Source organism: Periplaneta americana, chromosome 8 (assembly GCF_040183065.1).
Source record: "Periplaneta americana isolate PAMFEO1 chromosome 8, P.americana_PAMFEO1_priV1, whole genome shotgun sequence".
Classification (NCBI taxonomy): domain Eukaryota; kingdom Metazoa; phylum Arthropoda; class Insecta; order Blattodea; family Blattidae; genus Periplaneta; species Periplaneta americana.
Window position 1 is genome coordinate 162655803 of NC_091124.1, and position 15352 is coordinate 162671154.

General features: G+C 34.0%; 2 protein-coding genes across 2 annotated transcripts in view; one reads left to right on the plus strand and one right to left on the minus strand.

The window, feature by feature from the left end:
• The window catches only part of Vps15 (vacuolar protein sorting 15), a 158757-nt gene extending 154848 nt beyond the window's left edge, over window positions 1-3909 (plus strand). Inside the window, exon 26 of the mRNA XM_069833973.1 lies at window positions 3708-3909. The gene's annotated coding sequence lies outside the window, so the exon portion shown is untranslated. The remainder of the gene's footprint in view (window positions 1-3707) is intronic.
• Window positions 1907-11910, minus strand: LOC138705207 (2-aminoethanethiol dioxygenase). Its single transcript, XM_069833978.1, has 2 exons — window positions 11164-11910; window positions 1907-2067 (listed from the first exon to the last, which is right to left on the minus strand). The coding sequence occupies exons 1-2, from the start codon at window positions 11850-11852 to the stop codon at window positions 2052-2054; spliced, it is 705 nt and encodes a 234-aa protein (XP_069690079.1). The 5' UTR covers window positions 11853-11910; the 3' UTR covers window positions 1907-2051.
• Between the last annotated feature and the right edge of the window lie 3442 nt (window positions 11911-15352).

Here is a 15352-nt window from a genome sequence, read left to right on the forward strand (position 1 = left end):
TAGAGAGAGAAAGAAAAAGATAAAAGATACTCCATTCTGAGAAAAGAGTAGCATTTTCTTCTTTCCGCTTTGCTATTTTCTCTGAAGTCACATATTTCCTTAAACAAACTTTATCAAATTCCTGACTAACAAAAACTTCTTTACTGTGTTAATATTATAAAAATCTAGTTTCGACATTGTGTTCATCATTGTCTGAAGCCAGGCTTCAGTGATTATACAAGTGTACCAAACAATAAAGAATTCATCAAATTATCTTCATCCAGGTCAAGTCCATCTACATTTGAAGAAAAACAATTGTTTCTTCAGTTTTTTTTTTTCTTGAGATCTCAGCAATATGCATTCTACAGATATATCATCTCGTGAATGAATAACCAAGGCACTTAGATATTTAACAGTATTTTCATAAAATTCACAAAAGAGCCTGAGAATTCAGTTGTAGAATAAGAACCACTCCTCCTAAAGATGCCACAAGTTGCTTAATTGATGGAATACATTTCTATTCTTTCCTGGAGATCAGTTTTTCTATTAACCTTGATAACAATATGGAAGACTACTGCAGTTATGTCCTCAACCTTCAATTTTGACTATCACATTATGAAAAAACAGCAAAGTTGCATTAGCAAAATGCATCCACAGCAATATACAAGGATTATTAAACCATATTAAATTAAAAATCAGGGATATCTGGAAACAAATTATTAAATCCGTAGATATTCCAGGGATGAAATTTGTTTGGGAGAAAGCAAAATTCGGGAAGTGTCTGGTAACTTTACTGTAGGCATATATATGATTGAAGCTACATTTTTAATTTGTATGCCACTTAAAAGTATAATTCTGATATTAGCCACCATCAAACATGTTAAATTGCACTGGAAATTGAAATGTTCAAACAATGACATCAAGAAATGAAAACCTGTAGTTTCATTTAAGTACATAAAACTATCACTTTACATTCAAATTAAATGCAACAGAATGTTGTAGTTTAATTTAAATATTATATAAGAATTGATGCTTTACTATCTGAATGGTGTACTGATTATTAATTCCTATAAATATTATTTTATAGGCAAAGAAAAATTAATATCTGACCATAGTTCATTACATTTATATACATTGGGGAATTCATTTTCTCTAGGTCACCCTTTGAATATATCCCTGATTAGGAGTGTTACAGTCATCTAACAATATATTTCTACTTAAAGATTATATTTCTGTTTTAAAAAGCTAGTTTAGAAATTACCATACTTTAAAATGCAATATATTATATCTCTGAATTGTACCAGTAATATTGTCACCAATACGAAACTAAATTCAACAATTTAATGTAATTACTTTTCGTGAGTAAACATATCGATATCTCTCCAATCCAGAAATGGAAATAATATGATTGTCCCTCCTTTTTGTTTACATCAGGAACAATATCCAATGTGTAATGAACAGTAATAAGCATACAGTATTCTGTTTTGATTTGGTTGTAACTGTTACTCTACTGTCATTCTAGTGAATATTTGAGTAAATTCTCCGTAGTCACTTAAAACCAGATGCTTAATGTTATAGTTACCAGTGGTGTTTGTATCTCAAACTCTCTTTCACTGCACTGAATGGACAAAATGCATTATAAATGCCATCATTAGGTAATCTTAAAACAGTTCATAAATCTTTCAACCACTTAATTGTATTATTTAAAAAATTTTCTGTCACATTTCACACACTTATATATTTACATGAAAGAAAACTCAGCTTATTGAAAATATTATGTCCCAGAAGAATCTCTGGTAAAGATATTTGTAAGTAACAATCACTGCTTTTATGTCTATTATCTTCAGTACCTTATTCGCAACTTTAACACAAAGAAAAACTCTTGAAAATGTTTTTTATTGCACTATTTCAATACAGCAGCAACAATTTTGGTGATTTGGAGAAGGGTAAATTTTATTTTTAGCTGCCACCCAACTTACCACCTCAAATTTACAGTAACAAATTAATTCTAAATTGATGTACAATACTGATTTGCAGACTCAGAAGTACACAGCCACATAAATGCTCCATCTTCATTCCCACGCAGGCCTAAAATGAACAAAAAGTTAGGAAATACCATTAATTATTTCTAATTCTTTTAGTATTCGATACAAATATTACAAGACAGATGCTGAAGGAGCCTAAAGCAGTCAGTATTGCATTGTCATCTCAAGAATGGACATAAAGGAATGAGGACGCAATTTTGAATTAATTAAAGAGAAGACTTTACCTTATTAAATTTAAATGTGGAGAGTAAAAGCACAGAAATGGAAAGACATAGGCCTATCTAAATTTTATTTAAAATCTCAAGCATCCTTACAATACCAACTGTGCTCACAATAATAATCACGAACAGTAACAACATTTTACGCAATTATAGGAGTTCAATGAATCTCCCGTCACTTTTTTCTTTCCTAAATTCAAACCACTCTAAAACTAATATATTGTTATATTCCAAAGCCAAATGATAATGAAACCCATCATACATAACTTTCTCAAACTCTTTAGAAATTTTTGTTAATAATATGTCTATAAAATTAGCAGCAATATATATATATATATATATATATATATATATATATATATTTAGAGAAAATAATCTGTCCTCAGTGAAGGTCACCATAAAGATCCAGAATAAAAGCACTACAGAATAATTTAGAAAGACGGGAATTGTTTAGTAAAAAATTCAGAGAAATGCAAACCCAACACAATCATCAATGGCCAAAATATAAATGGTAATGTAATATTTGGATTGAATCCTTAAGAATATTAAACAAAATTTTTTGAATTTCAAAAAATCGGAGTCCGAGTGCTTTTAAAATATCACATGTGAATTTACGGAATGTGCCACGCGCACCAAACAAAAGACCAGAAACACTCCACTGACTAGTGGGAATGTTATATTTCTCACTTAGATAAGGGATGCAGGACTCATAAATGGATTTCTTCTCCTCATCAACATGTTGTGCCTGCAGGGCATCCCTCTCAGACCAGATTGAGTATTTCAATCTTTTCTGGGGAAATACTGCATTCACAAATTGCATAAATACCTTAGACCTGAGGAGAAGAAATTATTTCAGAACAGGTTTTTAGAAATTTACTTTGCATTTCGTTATATCCCGAGAATTTTTTAAATGTCTATTTTATCAATAATTTCTGTCAAAATGGTGGGAATAAAAGTAATTGAAAGCTATACATTCAGCTTCAGTGTAACAGTATCTGTTAAATAATCAAATGCAGCAGCTTCTGCACAATCTTTAATGTTTGTCACTTATATTTATGTAAAGTCATTTGACAAATCTGTTTTAGAATTTGAATCCACTATGATCATTAATTTTAATATTTCCATTCTTTGGATATCGATCACTTTCATTTTTATTAATAATATCCTAAACTGTTTAAATTTTATTATCTAAATTTTGTATTTTGCTATTCATATACCTATATTGATTTAGCATAACTTTTGTTAAAATTCCCCGGTAGTCCTTATAATAGTTGAGAATACAAGGATAATTACTGTTATTACTCATTAAATATAAGATTCCTTTTTGTACTACATGAGATTTTAATTCCCTGAGTTATCCACATGTTACTACTTTTGGATTTTTTCACAACCTTGACTGGGAGACATTGATATACTTCGTAAATGTAGTTAAAAAGGCATTAAAAGCCACAAACTTCCCTACCAGGTGCACGCAACAACTAGAGAAGATATGAAACAAAGAATTACAGAAGCCTGTATGTCTGTCAGCAGTGCTGAAGTTCTCCGTGCCAATCACGGATGTCAGGAGGAGATCAGAACATTTTTTAGCACAGGGTGGCGGACATTTTGAACACTATGAAATGTGTACGTACATAAACTACATACATTTCTCAGAAAATACCATTTTTGCTGCTTTGTGAGTAAAGAATAAAAGTTAGAAAAAAAAAAGTTTCAGTAAAAGTTGTTTATTTTTAAAAGTACTTTCCAATGGCACCTTCAATGGCCCATGTTCCCATTTGAAATTTCGAAGTTGACCACAGGAATCCCTACTTCTGGTTTGTTACGGGAAATGGTACTACCACCAATTGATTCTTTACATAGGTTTTGGTTATCAAAATTTTTTTCTGGACAACCAGTATCATAGTTTTCGAGAAAAAAGGCTGATACAGGTGGTCTGAAATACCTTGTATACATACAGCATTTCTCAGAAAATACCATTTTTGTTACTTTGTGAGTAAACAATAAAAGTTAGAAAAAAAAAGTTTCAGTAAAAGTTGTTTCTTTTTAAAAGTAGTTTCCAATTGAGGACCATTTTTGCAAAACTTGCTAACTGAAAAAAACTAAATTTTACAGGAGAGACGAAACACTATAGTAAACAAGTTTTGCTATATCTCTCACTTATAGCAGAAAGCAAGTTTTGAAAAAACGATAACACTACAATGAAGAGAAATAACCCAATTTTACTAAGACGCTTTGAACATCATCTAGAGGCTTGCCTTATGTTAACGAATCCATCAAAATCTCAATTTGGCAAATTTTGCAGTTAGCAAGTTTTGCAAAAACGGTCCTCAATTGTACATCCAATGACCCACGTTCTCATTTGAAATTTCGAAGTTGAACACAGGTACCCCTACTTCTGGTTTGTTATGGGGAATGGTACTACCACCAACTGATTCTTTACATTGTACATTCAATGACCCATGTTCTCATTTGAAATTTCGAAGTTGAACACAGATACCCTACTTCTGGTTTCTTGTGGGAAATGGTACTACCACCAATCGATTCTTTACATAGGTTTTGGTTATCAAAATTGTTTAATGAACCAGTATCACATAGTTTTCTAGAAAAAAGGCTGATACGGGTGGTCTGAAACACCTGGTATGTATGTATGTATATGTATATATCAATTAGTAATAAATATACTAAAGCATATGTACAAAACATTTGCATCATAATTGAATCATAATTTACCTTTAAACTTCTTATTCAAATACTACTATTCGAGAACCTTTATTTCCAATAGAAGCTTCCTTCCAAAGGATTAATATTTATAGAGATATTACATTGTTGCCACATAAATAAGGAGTGATTTTAAAAATACATTTTTGTCATTATTGGTTTCATTTTTCATGGAATGGCCCTTGAAGTTTATGTATGATTGTGAGATGCTAAAGTAGTAATTAATCGATTTTTCAGTTTTACTTTTTAATCCCATAATATTTGGATTTAAAACAGTTCAATTTCTGTATTTAGAATTTTTTTTGCCAATGCCACCAGGTTTTCTTTTGATATTTCTGGTCTTCTCTCGGCTTTCATTAGGCCTATTTAAAGCTTAATAATATTCATAATTTAATTGAACTTGTTTTAAACACCTCAGGCCTAAGTTGCTAGTGGGATGTTCAACCTTGCCTCTACCAATTAGAACTTAATCTATCAAATCAATATGTGATGACTCAAGACTCATCAGGGCCCGCTCAAACCATACATTCACATTCTGCACATCCTGTGAAGATACAGCTTGTCACGCCTACTGTAAGGACTGAGGGAATTCAACAGTGATATGAGTGTTCTTTTTAATTATGTTGTTAATATCTTTTTCAATGCTGTACGTCTAATTGTAATTTCTCTCCAGCCTTGTTCCACATCTTAAAGCTACAATGATGATGCAAGGTCTTTGGAATACAATAAATTGGAAAATCTAAAAGAACAGAACAGAGAAGCTCCGCCCACTATCCCCTCCACTAGGAAGTAGGGGTTTAGGGTGGGTTGACACCTAGTGGAGAAAAGTCTTGACACTGAATTGCTATTGATGCTGCTCTTCAGTGTGTTACTCAAATTTCTGAAAAATCTATTTGTATACTTACCGACTCCAAAGGGGGCTATATTTAATATAATCAAATATGTACCAAATCTATATGCACATACAATTATTCCTATTCAGAAACAACTAAGTAAATTTTAAAAACTCCAAAAGGAAATAACATTTCAATGGATACCTAGTCGATAACATTGCAGTCACGACCTCTTCAAGTGATATCTCTATCCAGTGCCTTTGCTTCAGTAAACTCTCATTTTACAAACCTATGGATCAACAATTGGCTCTCTTCTGACAAAGGAAACATTTTACAGTCCGTACAAAAGAAACCAAATGACCTGGAAGCGTACAAAAACTTGCCCAGACACGTTCAAACATTTGTAACAAGAGCCAGAACAGGTCACATTGTTACACAATTGTACCTACACCAATTTCACCTTTCTGATACTCCTACATGTCTGTGTGTAATAATCATGATGAAGATCTGAACACATTCTTCTGTACTGTCCACCCATAAACCACAAAAGCAGTAAATTAAAATCATCAGTACCAGTTGCAGAAGACACAGCCCTGCAGTATATGTTGACTACACCCCAACTCTGGCTACTAGCAACAGGCATCTATAATGAAACCGATCAAAGACCTCTCCATTTCTCAAGAAAAACAAGAACTGAAAAGACTACCGTGGACCTTATGTTATCAGCAAACAACTGGATACATTAAGAAGATTGACTGATGTTCAATGGGGAGACGTCGGTGGTGAGGGAGCGTGGACGGCGAGTTTGGGTCTCCAATAGTGTTACTTTAACAGGTGAGTGTTGTGTAATGTAATAAGCAGGGAACGGATTTATATGGACTAAAAATATATGAAATATGTAAATATATATGTAGTTATTTTTACCAAAATATGGAATTAAATATGGATTTTTACCAAAATATGGAATTAAATATGGACTTAAAATTATAAAAAAATGACTATGTACGTTAAATATTGGTACATTTTAATCAAACTAAACAAAAAATATAATGGACGTACCTTATCTTCCAATGTAGTTTCAACAAAACACAATTTTTATTGTCTGTTACCATAACAATAGGTTACAAACATTTCTTTCAAGTGCTGAAAAGTGAATCTTCTTCTATTGTCTCTGAGGATAGATTTATACTGACTAAAAGAGCGTTCGACGTCACAAGAAGTAACTGGTACATAATTCAATTTCACAATGTCTGCTGGGGATAAGTCCAAGTTAATCTTCACTGTTGATTCACCACTCATCACAGCAACAACCTTTTGTAGTTCTTCATATCCAGGGTTTTTTGAAAGTACAGTGTCCACCTTAGCTCTTACTGCATCTGCAACTTTACCTCTACCACGATTCAGTTGTTCCACAGTACTATTTATAATTTCAAAACTTTCAGATAGTGAAAGGTGCCTATTTTGGAGACTTTTGAGCGTTTTTATGATGCATGAAAATGTATGCTGAATGTGAGCTAAGTCATTCTTCACACTTATGTCACAGGTAACTGTTTTCGCAGTATCAATTGAGACTGCATCTTCAGAGTCCAATGCAAGGAGAACATTGTTAATAGAGTCTATATGTTCGGCATAATATTCAACTGCTTCTAGCCATGTACCCCATCTAGTTAAAATTGGCTTTGGTGGCAATGGAATTTCAGGGTACATTTCTTTCAACACGTTAACTCTACTGGGAGCTTTGAGAAATACTTTTTTCACTGATGAAATCAACAAATCTACTTTAGGGAAATTGTCTCTGACCACTTCTGCCACACGATGAAATGCATGCGCCACACAAGTAAAATGAGTCAATTTAGGATATACAACAGATAATGCTTGTCCAGCTTTGACCATATAAGGGGCAGCATCGCTAATAAAGAATAACACATTATCGTACATAATACCCTTTGGCCACAGGATACCCATAGCTTCGTTGAACAGTTTAACTATAGTTTTGTTATTGCACTTTTCTAGAACATCACAATGTAAAAGAATTCGTTCAGAATATTGTTCACTTAACAAACCGATAACTACATTACCAACAAGTCTACCTTCTTTGTCGGGAGTCTCATCAATGGAAACCCAAATTGAACTATCTTTAATTTCATCTCTTATCTTCTGTATTGTCTCATCGTAGATGGATGGAGCATACGTCTTCCTAAGTGTTGACTCATCCGGGATTGTATGTTGAGTATATTTTTCAAGGAATTCCCTGAAGACCTTATTCTTTAGTTTGTAGAGAGGAATATCAGCAGAGATGAGAGAACGGCACAGGTCGATGTTAAACTCAGATCTTACATTCGATGTTGTTGGTTGTGTTAAAAACAATTGTCTCTGCTTGGAATTTAGTTGTTTGTTGGCCTGATGTTTACTAGTTGTAATGTGTTGTTGCACCAGGAACTTTTGTGTAGATGATACTGCACACTGACACAAATTACAAAATAATATTTTATTGTCAGTTGATAAACCATCTTCTTTAAATTCTGAAATGTAACTTGTTAGTTTTGATTTTAAATTGACTGAATGACGTACTTTTGGCATATTTACCGTCTTTATAGTATGATTTACAAAACTGAACCTATGTGTACTCTGACTGGCATTTAACTGTTGAGCTGCACAACTGAAGTCTGTTAAAAATTTTAAATTAAATTAATACAGTTTTGTAACTTACTTTCCCATTGTTGATAGGACTGCTAATTTTCAAATAACTCTGATGTTAAAGGGATTACTGAACATGTGTTTAAATCTCTATTGTTGAAATGTATTTTTAAAAGTTAATGGAATTTTGTTTTGTTTTATTGTTAAACCTAATATAATATGGACTGTTTTATATGAAATATGGAAAATATATGGAAATTAACGAAAATATGTACTAAACTCTAAAATATGGAAAAATATGGAAAATAAAAGTAGGATTTTTCAACCCTACACATTGTGAAACATAAAGATAATGCAAAATATAAATTATATTAGCTTTATAAGTAAATATGTATTTACATATAAATCCTTTCCCTGGTAATAAGTATGGTCATTTTAAATTTGTTATTGGTGCAAATGTTACCATGCGAGGTTTGTCGAATGCACACCTAATTTTTGCAGAAGTGAGCTAGTTAATACATGTAATTTTTACCACATGAGTGTTGAAGGCACATCGAATTTTGCCGGGCATTAAGTTTGTTATAGGAAGGCTAAGGAGTGAATTGCCGGGGCGGGAGGAAGAGAGAGAGAGCAGCTGCCGTGCGAGAAATGGTGAGAGTGGAAATAAGTTTTTCTACCGTTGTTCTGTTCTTTCAGATTTAGCCCAATAAATGTATCGAGGACAGATTACGTCTACCTATTTAGGTCTACTCAGTAACTGACGAGTTCACAAATCTTTTCTGTTGTTTAAACAAAAGAATAGATAGGGTATGCATGTCTAAAGGAGAGAGAAAATATTCTAATTTGACTGAATTGTCTGGTTTACGTACATCACTTATAATTCAAATTTTCTATCATAGTAGCCTACATAATACCCTTTGTGGGGTCCCATTCAGCTTGTAGTAATGCGTGGAAACCTGTAATTTCCTGTGAGCATACATTTTGAAGTTTCCTATTCGTTTCTCATGGGCGATAATGGTTGCAATTCAGGTCCATAACCATATCACAAGATAATAATAATAATAATAAACGAGTAAAGGAATGAAGCGACTACCAAATATTAGTGATTGTGAGGACAGAATAGATAGGGCTATGGAGAGGTTATTATCGAAGAAGAAGAGTGCTAAAAAGTGAGTGCAAGAAAGTTAAGGGTGGCAATAGTGTAAGAAAAGGAACAGAGAAGACAGTGTTAAGTGTAAGAAGATAGGGTAAGAGTGTAATAAGATAGACTATCAAACAATGAATACAAGAGAATTAAAGTGAAAAAAAAAAAAGAAAACATCTGAACAAATGTGAAGTGGAATGAGTGAGATATTGCAAGTGTAATTAAGTGAATTAGATATTTCGTGTTTTTCAATGTTATGGGTTGGGAGTAGTATCAGGGGTACTATAACTGTAGGAGTATGATAGAAATAAATATATGGAAAGAGATAATAAAATAGGAAATTTAGGAGTGAAGCGAAAAGAAAGAGATAAATATGTAAATAAACAGAGGATAGGAAAAAAAAATAAGTGATGTAAGTGTTGTAAAATAGAGTAAACGGAAAAGTCAGCAAGTAATGAGGAGAAAATAGCGGGAAAACAATGATTAAGAGTAGGTAGGATTTGAGGGTAGAAAGAAAATAAATAAATAACGCAAATTATTAAGGAAGGAATGTGCAATATTTAATAGGTGAGCGAGAAATGGAAGAGAGACAGTCTAGGTAGGAGGGAGAGAATAGAAGAGGATAGAGGGTGAAGGTCATATAGCAATTCAGTCATAACAGAACATTAGAAAGTAATCAGGAAATTCTCGGCAAAGAATACATTAATAGAAAAGCGATATATGTATTAAAGGGATGGTGGATCGAAAAACAGAAATGTGAAGGTCCACCATAACTGTGAATTGTAAAGCTGACTGACAAATAAATATCATATCATATCATATCAATAATAATAATAATTTTATTTTTCCTGACAGAGTTACAGCTATCTGGCCTTCTCTTCCACTCAATCAGGATGAAAGCACATACCTACAGCAAACTCGTATAGGCCTACATGATCTTCGAGCACAATGTTCTTTGTCTTGATTATCAACTTTGTTTTGGATATAATCCCAGAACACCTTAATTCTGTTTTTCTGCGAAATATATCCTGAAGCTTCTTCATGCATTCAAAAGAAGGAACATCTGAAACTTGTGTACCGGTACGTAAACCATTTGCCTTACCTGCCTGTTAAGTTTTTGGAGATTGTTCGATCCGTAATACAGGTAATTATCCTTTTTCAGTACGCTACTCTTTAAACTTTGAGATTAAACGGGTTTTCTATAGTATGCGACACAAACTTTTTTTTTACGGAAAAAACGGTATAATTTTCAGAGTGAAGGTAGTTTGGAATATGCAGAATTCATATAGGACGTCAATTGACTTGTAAACATATTAGAAAATAGGTAAAAGTTGGAAAGAATTTATTGGTGTAATTAACCTAAAAGTGATTAAGCCTATTTAACACATGAAATAATGTGTTAGAACACTTCAGAATTAATGTGGAACGCACATTTCAATTCACTCAGTATATGGAAGGCATACCAAAAACTTAAACTAACCTGTCACAAATTCTCGCACCGTAAAACTTAGAAAAATGCAATAAGTTCAAGTGTCGCATGCTACAGAAAAGCCTAACTTATTTCTTATGTGCGCAGAATAACTTAATACCTTATTCTTGGGCCTTCGTAATTTGCAACTCCATTCCAATATTCTGGTGGATTAGGGATGACAATTAATCTCGTCTCGTCTCCAACTCCAGTTCCTTGTTCCCTGAAGTAATGGCAGGATCTATCTTTTCCATCACTTGTGTCATAGGGTGGTGACAAAATATCAAGGAAAGCAGCAGCTCCATTCACACTATATATTTCGTGTAAATTGCGTTCTGTCGGCGTAAGGAAACATGCACCATCACTGGCATTTACAGTAGTCTCCGGAAGTTTCTCAGCACAGAATGTCTGAGAAAACAAGTGTTTATCACCTGATGCACTTTGAACTATTGTTCCATTTGGAATTATACTGTAACTCTGAATCTTCACAGTACCTTCAATCACTTTTAAAATCCCATACATTTGTGGGTGGTCATGCAGGGGTAATTTCTCGCCGGACTTGACAATAAAAATACCAATTGTAACATGTGGATCTTCATATACGTTAATGTAAATCACTGGTGGGCTGCTCTCCCTGGGTTCGTCAACTTGTAGTCTACCAATATTCAGATTGACATCCGCTGCTGTTAACTGACCTGCCATTGTAACTAATTTTTGAAAATCCGCTTCAGACGGTGAGTTCCTTGCCGACTGTCTCCGTGAGAACGTTCGTAACGCCTGTCTCACAACCCTTTCTATGAGAGTCGCCATTTTTCACATTGCTCTTCACAACAGATAAAACGCAAAGATGTGCACCAGTGCATGGATAAACCAGTGTGTCAACAGGATTCCGTGACGTCACGTTATACTACACCGCCATCTATGATTTCAATATTATAAGCTGCCTGTTCGGTGTCGGAGTTCATGTCGATGAGACGGAGTTTCCTTGATGACGCGGCAATACAAACTTAAGAAAAGTGCCTTCCAGTTCTTTCTACCTTGGCCACCATTGTTATGCAATAATTTTAATGTAAATTAATTTTTTTGTTCTTGCAGTGTAGGCTTTCACGGCCGGAGTCTATAGATGTAGATTCATTTTCCGGGCTGAGAGGCCGTGGTCTATTAGTTGGTTTTATACCAGACGTTTCGTCTGCAACTGCGGCAGACATCTTCAGTGGAGTGGTATCCGAGGTCGCAAGACTCTTCTCGGCGTACCTGAGGCAACTGATCCTGTGTCAAGCTCAAGCTCAAAGTTGTTTGCCCAAAGGGCAACCTGTTTTAGGGTCTTATATATGCCCTCTTCAGGTTACTTTTCTCTGCAGCGACAGTTGAGCCGTGGTCCCGGCTAGGTTTCGCTCGTTGGACTCTGCACGGGTCAGCTTATAGGATAAGTAGCCATGATTGGTTGAAACACGTCGTTCCGTACCATTTTATTGGTCAAAAGTAATACTCTACGACGTAGAAAAGTGTAATAGTCTGTAAAATACACTAATTGTTATTCAATATCGAAATATACTTTATAAAGTTTAAAAGGTCATCTTCCGAGTCCAACAGTTCATCATAGCGAGCATAACTATTGTTGTCACAGATCTCTTCATCGCCCCCCCCCCACACACACACACCTGTGTATCTTTTATTTGTTTATTTATTCGGTTGCAGTGCGTTACAATGTCAAATTAAATAATACTGACCTTCAGTCATACTTTATTAATTTATCTACGTATGTACAACATTTCTATAACTTACATACGTAGGTTTATTTATATTACGTTTTAAAATTTATTTACATTTCTTTTAACTTGTTTATTTCCCTTATTCGCTTTTCTCGCATTTTATACTTACTTACTTACTGGCTTTTAAGGAACCCGGAGGTTCACTGCCGCCCTCACATAAGCTCGCCATTGGTCCCTATCCTGAGCAAGATTAATCCATTCTCTATCATCATATTCTACCTCCCTCAAATCCATTTTAATATACCTTCCCACCTACGTCTCGGCCTCCCTAAAGGTCTTTTTCCCTCCGGCCTCCCAACTAACACTCTATATGCATTTCTAGATTCGCCCATACGTGCTACATGCCCTACCCATCTCAAAAGTCTGGATTTAATGTTCCTAATTATGTCAGGTGAAGAATATAATGCGTGCAGTTCTGTGTTGTGTAACTTTCTCCATTCTCCTGTAATTTCATCCCTCTTAGCCCCAAATATTTTCCTAAGCACCTTATTCTCAAACACCCTTAACCCTGCGTTACTCATGTTATAAATATTCTCACCATTGCTCAGGTGGGGTTTCACAAACCCCATTTTAAATAACTAATATATTTTTCCGCAAGTTTCAGAAATCAGATAAACGCAATTAAATATACTATTCTAGTTCACTTAAACAATTTCTTAAGTGAACTCTTCTGGATGTGATTGAAAAGTATACAGATGCACAGAGTACACACTAGCTCCATCTCTTAGATTTTCGTTGAAATATACGCACCGGGGTTTACCACACTCCACCTGAGTAATGCAGGGTTAACCTATGTTCCTCTCTCAAAGTGAGAGTCCAAGTTTCACAACCATAAAGAACAACCCGTTTATTTATATTACTTTTTAAAATATACTTACATTTCTTTTTTAACTTGTTTATTTCCCTCATTCGCTTTTCTCGCATTTTCTACAAATATATAAATATAAATAATAAAATAAAATAAATAAATATGTTACTAAGGGTATTATTATCTGTTCACTTGTAATTCTTGACATTTGGCAATGCAATTTCATTACTAAAATTGATCTATTTTTTGTTTTTTTGTTTTTGTTCTTTTTTTTATATAAAATTGCGTTCTCTCCAACCTTTATTAACACATGTTAACAATATAAGAGACCACCGCTATGAAGTAACGGTTAGCACGCCTGATCGTGGAACAAGCGGGCCCGGGTTCAAATCCTGGTTGGGAAAAGTTACCTGACTGAGGTTTGCACTCAACCCGTTAAGAGCAAATGCTGGGTAACTTTCGGCACTGAACCTTGGACTCATTTCGTCGACATTATCGCCTTCATATCATTCAGACGCTAGATAACCACAGCAACTGAAAAAGCGTCGTAAAATAATCCACTAAATATATATATAAGAATATTATCTTCAATTTCACCATAGTATACATCAATATTTTTCTATATTACTCCCAAAACCTTTCAGTTTCCACACTCCTAACCTAATGCATTCAAAATCAATTAAAGCATTTTTATCGCATATTGATACATTATGATCTTGCCTCTATACAGTTTTAACGTTCCTATAATAATTATGTAGTGATGTTTTGTTATTCATGTGTTTCTATATCGTTACTACTTTGCCTTATAATATTCGAAATAGATCGAGCGAGTTGGCTCAGTTCATTTGTTGGCGTTTTAAGCTAGAAAATAAATAATTGTCGCAAAAATACATAAATGAAAAAATATATTTGTGCAAATTGCGAAATGCTTATGGAATATTATTAATAATTGGGTAGAAAGATAAAAATAATAAAATATGTAGAAACAAAGCGTTACGTAACTTGTTTCTTGGAGTTTTATTACTTTCAATCCATCTTATCACACTCTAGATATATTACTCGACCGAGGCCAGTGGAGTGCTGCAGCCCGGAGCCGTGGCGCTACTGCTCCTGCATTCGTAATACCGCATCGCGATAGTTCACATTACGCCCGCGGCTCCACTCGCCTTGGTCGAGTAATACTTATGTAAGTAAATCACTAGAAGAACTAAGTATGTTTAGAATCAATTACTGCTGAATTTACATCACATTAATATTACGTTATTTTATGGGCACTCTAAACATTGAAATTATTTACTATAGTAGGCTCTTCAAGTTTTATTTTAGCAGAGTGCTAACTCTTTTTACTAAAAGACGGTTTCTAATTCCAATTTTTACAAAATTCATTCAACTAAATACTCGCTCACAATTTACAGTATGCGATGGGATTGTATTAATCAATTAGAAGAAATTGTTCACTTAACTTTCATGAATTCCATCAACTCTTTGAAATCAATTCCTGAACATCTATTGCTCGATACCTTTATGAACATTGCCCATGCCATTAGCATTCCATTTAAATTCAGATTAGTTCAAACACATCTCTGATTTCGTTTTCTCCATTGCCATCTTCGTTTCTGAAGTCCAATGAGGTTGTCGCATTTTTGCACTTTTATATTCAAAGTTTGGTGCGTTTTTAGAATTCGAGTAGCAAATTCAACTGTCACTTAAACCCTGCTTCGTCCTTTGTT